We start from the raw sequence: 6,000 nt of genomic DNA, 5'->3' as shown, positions 1-6,000 counted from the left end.
AGACCAGAATCTGAGGCAAGAGGGAGTACAGAAAGTAGCAAAATGGCAAAGCAGAGATAGGGGTCAGACGTGCAAGTGAGAATCCAGGACAGGAAGAAACTTTGATTCCTCTTACAATTCAAGCAGTTGAACGTATAACTGATAATAATATGGATAGGACTCAAATTCTCCATACAAACCACAGTATACAATGGGATTGATTATGGAGTAGAAATAATGGCGTGGTTAGCAGTGCTATTTTTACGTGGAAATTTTGAAGGGAACTTCCATTGATTGTAAAATGCCCAATTAAAATTAACAAGTTGATCTTGCAGATACCATCCTTCTTCCAAATTCTGTGTAATAATGGCATTTGTCATTGAAACAGATGGAACAGCATGAGGTTTCTGTACTTAACTCGTAAGAAAAATTAAACTTGCCCCTTAGTTGGGCTGTATGAATGCTTTCAACAGTGCTTCTTAGTGCTAAACAGCCTCTGCAACTGATTATTTTTTAAAACAAATGCAGAATCACATTCCTTTAGATTTTAATGATTTTTAGAACTAACAATGTCTTTTAGGTTGCTGACCCTGTTGAGCTGGTTCATCTTATATTGTGATTTTGCAAACATGTTTCATTAGAAACTTGAAATGTAACCTAATCAAGTTCATTTAAGAGTTTGTTCCTTCCTATTTATTCCTGAAATAATCTTTCTTCGAAGGATATCAGTGAGTTTATTTTATTGCTTTACATTTCTGCTCTTTTGTGTCTTAATTTAATCTTCTATTTATTTGTTTGTGGGTGGCTTGACAGCTCACTGGCAATAAGTTGTAATTCACTGTCCTTACGTAACCTGGTACTGTCAGGAGGAGAGTTTGTCCTTTGCTGACTCCAAATTACTTGAATGTTTTCACACAGGAAATGCAAGCAAAATGCCATTCAGACCTATGTCAGTCCAATGTTAAGGTGAATAAAAATTGCATAAGAATCATCCAGCTTTCCATCACATTGTTTATTTTTTTTGTATAAAAAGATTTAAAAAAAGAAAAGAACAACATTGCATTGATCAAGAATAATAGAAAAATAGATTTGTGGCTGACTTCATGCAGTATGAAGTATGTTATACCTAATTTCAGAATCCAGGAGTTTTACTTTCTTGCAGACTAAATGGTTTTGTCTAATTGTTAAGATTGTTTACCCTATCCATTCTCTCAGCAAGGTGCAAATATCTGCTGAATTCTGAAAATAATGCCATCATATGAAGTCACATATTACTATTTGAAGAAATCATAGCCTTTTTCAAAATATTCTAAATTATTTCAAGATATTACGACTTTCTAGTTTTACACCATTAATATTTCTATTTGCAAGTTATATAAAAGTCTGACATTCAAAAGGACTGTAATGATTGCATGTTCGCCATCAGTGTTAATTATTTACAGATTGTTAACTGAAGTGTTGTTTAATCTATTGAACAAATATTTATATCATTACTTACAAGTTTACATATGGATAACATAAAAATACTGTTATATTACTTTGTTAGAATTCTACATCTGGATGCCAACTACATGTTTTTTGCAGGAACAAGTTAAGGACATAAACTTCTTAGATCCACATGATTCTATCTATATCTAAAGCAATCCCAGCATAGAGTAATGCTAACAAATACACCGGTGTTTACATTGCAGAGATGAACTTCAGACAACATGGACATATGATTTCAAGCTAGCACTCAGCAAACTGGGAGCACTTTGGTATATGAATGTGCTTCCTAACTCCTTCAGATAAATACATAGTTATGTACTTTTCCTTTCAGGTTTCTCTTGATTGGCTTACATAGTGTTCAAAAGTTTGCCTTTGGCATTTCGCCCAAGTGGTTAGTTTTAGATGTGAGGAGTGAATGCCAGCAGGTTGCTTGATTATGATTAGTCAATAGTCCACAAGAATATTAGTTAAGAAAACACCCTTGTTAATGAAGAGGCATCATTGTTTGAACAGCTGTTCTTAAAAGGTATAAAAAGGTGGGGGACAGAAATGTTTAACGGACATAATTGGTACCATATTAAAAGAAACTGCTTTCTTGATATCTTATCTCATTAACATATAAGAGAAGCTAAGTCATACAAAACCTAGTCATCCCTGGTCTTCCTATAGCTTCCCCTTCTTAAATTTGTTACCATGAAGCTGTGATATTTTAAAGTCCCAATCTGGTCATATGCCTTCAACACCCTATCACAAGAATATGAAAAATGTAAGATATTAGGAGCAGGCCATATGGCATTCTGAGAAGCTCCACCATTCAATGAGGTCGTGTGTGACCTTCTACCTCAACTCCACTTTCCTGCCTGCCCTATTCTGATATTCCTTCATAACCTAATGTCTAAAAATCTATTGATCTCAGCCATTAATGCACTCAACAACTGAGCACCATATCTCCCTCCACCGCTTCCGCCACCCCGCTCACCCCTGACTCTGAGCTGAGAATTCTAAAGTTTCATAAACCTTTCAGTGAAGTAATTTCTCGTCATTTTGGTGCTAAGTAGTTGATTCCTTATCCTTGAGATGATGACTCCTTATTATAGACTCATAAGTGAAGGCAAACAGCCTTTCAATATTGATCCTGTCAAGACCTCAAAGAATTATTCATGTTTCAATGAGATCACTTCTAATTTTTGTAAACTCCAAAGAATATGCGTCCATTCTACTCAATCTCTCCTCATAGGTCAATCCTCTCATCTTCAGTACCACAGTTCCATGTCCACTAAACTATTGGTATATTTGTTACCCTCAATGTCAATTCTCCATATCTGTGAATAAACATAATTCAAACAAAGACTTCCATATATGCAGAATGTCAAACTAGCATTCATGACATCTCAAAATATTTCAGTACCAAGAAATTACTTTCCAAACGTAATCAGTGTTTTTATCAAATTTGACAAAAATGCATGCATACACGGTCCCACAGAGAACACATTAATGACGGATCAGATATTTAGCTGGAGTGAAGACTTGGACACCAGGAAAAATCTTCAAGTTGTAGCCTAGCCATCTTGCAGTTGTGTCTGAGGTAATGTTCCCCCAAGTTGCATGACTGTGCACCCAGACAGCAATATAAAAGTTCCATGTTATACTGTGCATGTGTCTCACACTTCCGTGCATATATGCAGCCACAGAAACACATTTAAACAGGCTGAACCCACAAATAAATTTTGTGCACACTTCACAAAAATACTAGAAAATGTTGGCCTTAGTTTATCATCTCAGCTAAAAGATGGCACATCTGACTGTGCAATATTTCCTCACTGATTGCTGGGTGGATGTGATGATGGAGTTCTTAGGCACATCATTTGTCACTTTCCTCAGATGCAAATGATTTTAAAAAATATTCTTGGATGAGAGCATCACTGGCAAAGCCAGCTTTTATTGTCTCAACCTGACTGTCCCAGAGAAGGGGAAGCAACAGTAAGGGATAGCAGTATAGTTCCAGTCAGGATGCTGTATGACTTGGACTGAAATCCTCAGGTGTTGCCATGCATCAGCTACCCCAGATCTGTAAGGTGATCGAGGTTGCCGGTTTAGAAGGCTCTGTCGAAGGAACACTGTGTACTTACTGCAACACCTGAGGATTTCAGTCCAAGTCATACAGCATCCTGACTGGAACTATATTGCAAAAGCTGGCTTTTATTGGAAAAAGGATTAGTAATGAGGTCTTACTGACATGAAACTATAGGCTGGTCAGTCGTTGGTAAGATTTAAGAGCCCATTACTAAGGATGAGATTGTGGAATACTTGGAAGTGGGGCTGAGTAGGAATGGTTTTGTCAAGGGGGCATCATGCCTGACAAATCTGTTAGAATTATTTGAGGAGGTAATGAGCAAGTTAGAAAAAGGAGGGACAGTAGATGTAATCTATTAGGATTTCCAGAAGGCCTCTGACAAGTGCCACACAGGAGGCTACTAAAAAAGCTAAGAGCACATGGTCTTCAGAGAAGTTGTAGAGGTTTGAGTTAATTAAGGGGAGACAGCACAGATATGGAAAACCAGATTATGTTTGACTAATGTAGTTAAATATATTGGCAAAGAAACAGAAAAGGTTGAAGAAGCAAATAACAATGGATATTGTTTGAATGGATTTTAGGGGGGTAGCTACTGTGTATTGCAACTGGACATATGAATCGTTAAGAGAAATATAAATCTAGAAGTTTCAAATGAGGACTGAACCACACTGACATGTCTTACCCCTGCTCTTTTAGCTCAATTTCTATTACTGAGTGCTTTTTGTTTTAAATACCACATGGAAGATCAAAGTACCTAACACAAATTGTTGAAACATTTTAATCTATATCAGTACTCACTCATTTTTTGCAGAGAGTATAAAGCTGGTAAACATGAGATGGATAGAGTGTGGATCCTGCCGTTGTAGAGTATTTAAGTTTCATTTATTTTGGTTTAATCACTTTATACAGTTTTGCTGAATGTTAGTTATTAACGTTCAGCACAATTACTTGAGTAACAGGTGGTAATATTAAAACCAAAATGATAGAGAGTTCACTGAAGTTTACAAACATAAGGAAAAATGCAGTCAATCAGGAAGCGTAGCCACACTAATCAGACTCCTTTGTCCCTTGTGAGATCTTCTGCAGATTTCTCGTCTTGTAATATCGAATTTGATCACGTAACAGAAGGTGCCTAGCTTTGTGCATGAATCTGCAATGAAGAAAGACGTTAGTATTTTAGATTTACTTTAGAATTTCAAATAAAATAAATAAACATCTGTGAATTTCCAAATTCAGGCTAGAAAGTGAAATCATTTATTATTTTAGTATAATTAACTGGAAGCAAATGACTATCACTATTCACTATGATAACATGCCAGCAAGAATAAAATAAAATGCAATGTTAGCAAGAATTATCAAAATCTTAAACTGGTATCTGCAGATTAGATAAGGCAGCTGGTAAACTGGTTTCCTGAAAGCTCTTCTTCCTGTATATTGGATATGACTAATAGCCCTTTCTGCAATCAATGGTGCAGATCCAAAATTCTCCAATCAGTGAGATCAAGTAAATAGCAGCAGATTGATCTTAACAGCTTCCAGGGATGCTTTGGTTGACTATTTTTCTGACAACATTTTTATATCATTGAATAAGGAATTAATAAGACTGGACAAGTTTTCCTTTTATTTATTAATCCATTTTAAGATATTGCTACCAATTAATACTTGTTTGTAGTTACCGGAATAACTTACAACATACCATGTGGATGTTCTTGAGTGTTTATTACTTATAGTTGTTTCAGGACTTGGCAATCGGAGGTGGTTAAATGATTGTTTAATCTGGAATAGAGATTTTAATAAAATTGAATTGTTATAAATGTTTTGCCTTTTATTATAAGGCCTTGCATTTCCTCTAATTAATTGTTGGCAACTGTCCTCACAAGAAATATAACTACCAACTCCATCCCTCTCTTTGGCAACTGTCTAAGATTAAATCAGACTCCTCACAACTCTGATATCATATTTGACCTGATGATCAATATCTGTTTTGATCTCTACAACATCAGGTAACATTTCCCATCTCAACTTTTCACCTGCTGAAATCTTCATTCTTGTCTTTGCTACCAATAGACTTGATTATGTGGAGACACTTTGGCCAGCCTTCCATATCCTACTTTCTATAAACTCGAGGTCATTCACAGCTCTACTCCCTGTGTTGTATTTCACATGAAGTCCTGTTCACTCATCACCCATTTGTTTGCTGAAGTACAAACTGACTCCCCGTCAAATAGCAACTCAATTTTAAAATTCTTATCCTGGTTTTCAAATTCCTCCATGGATTTGCAGTCTCTCACCATACCACCCCATATCTATAAATGTTTTTTAGCCCAGTAATCCTCCAAGCTTTGTGGTGTTATGTAAATCTGCTCTCATGAGCATTCAGAGTTTAGTAGCTCCATGATTGATGGCTGTGTATTTAGCTGGTAAAGCCCTAAGCTCTGAAATTCTTTCCCTACATCTGC

General features: G+C 36.1%; 1 protein-coding gene across 5 annotated transcripts in view; it reads right to left on the bottom strand.

Moving 5' to 3' along the window:
• Nucleotides 1–978: 978 nt before the first annotated feature.
• Nucleotides 979–6,000, bottom strand: part of itprid1 (ITPR interacting domain containing 1) — a 143,778-nt gene continuing 138,756 nt past the window's right edge. For 4 of the 5 annotated variants that reach the window (XM_043688817.2, XM_043688819.2, XM_087986161.1 and 1 more), the window contains 2 exons: nt 5,238–5,317; nt 979–4,691 (listed from right to left, as the gene is read on the bottom strand). In XM_043688817.2, coding sequence (XP_043544752.2) covers nt 4,691; nt 5,238–5,317 — 81 coding nt within the window. In that variant the 3' untranslated portion in view covers nt 979–4,690. The remainder of the gene's footprint in view (nt 4,692–5,237; nt 5,318–6,000) is intronic. The other variant, XM_043688820.2, reaches the window with a different exon arrangement.

The sequence above is a fragment of the Chiloscyllium plagiosum genome, unplaced genomic scaffold (assembly GCF_037043375.1).
Source record: "Chiloscyllium plagiosum isolate Xiang-an unplaced genomic scaffold, Cpla_swu_hap1 HiC_scaffold_4, whole genome shotgun sequence".
In the NCBI taxonomy this organism is placed as follows: Eukaryota; Metazoa; Chordata; class Chondrichthyes; order Orectolobiformes; family Hemiscylliidae; genus Chiloscyllium; species Chiloscyllium plagiosum.
The sequence above is the reverse complement of the archived record's forward strand: the minus strand, read 5'-3'. Positions and strand labels throughout refer to the sequence as shown.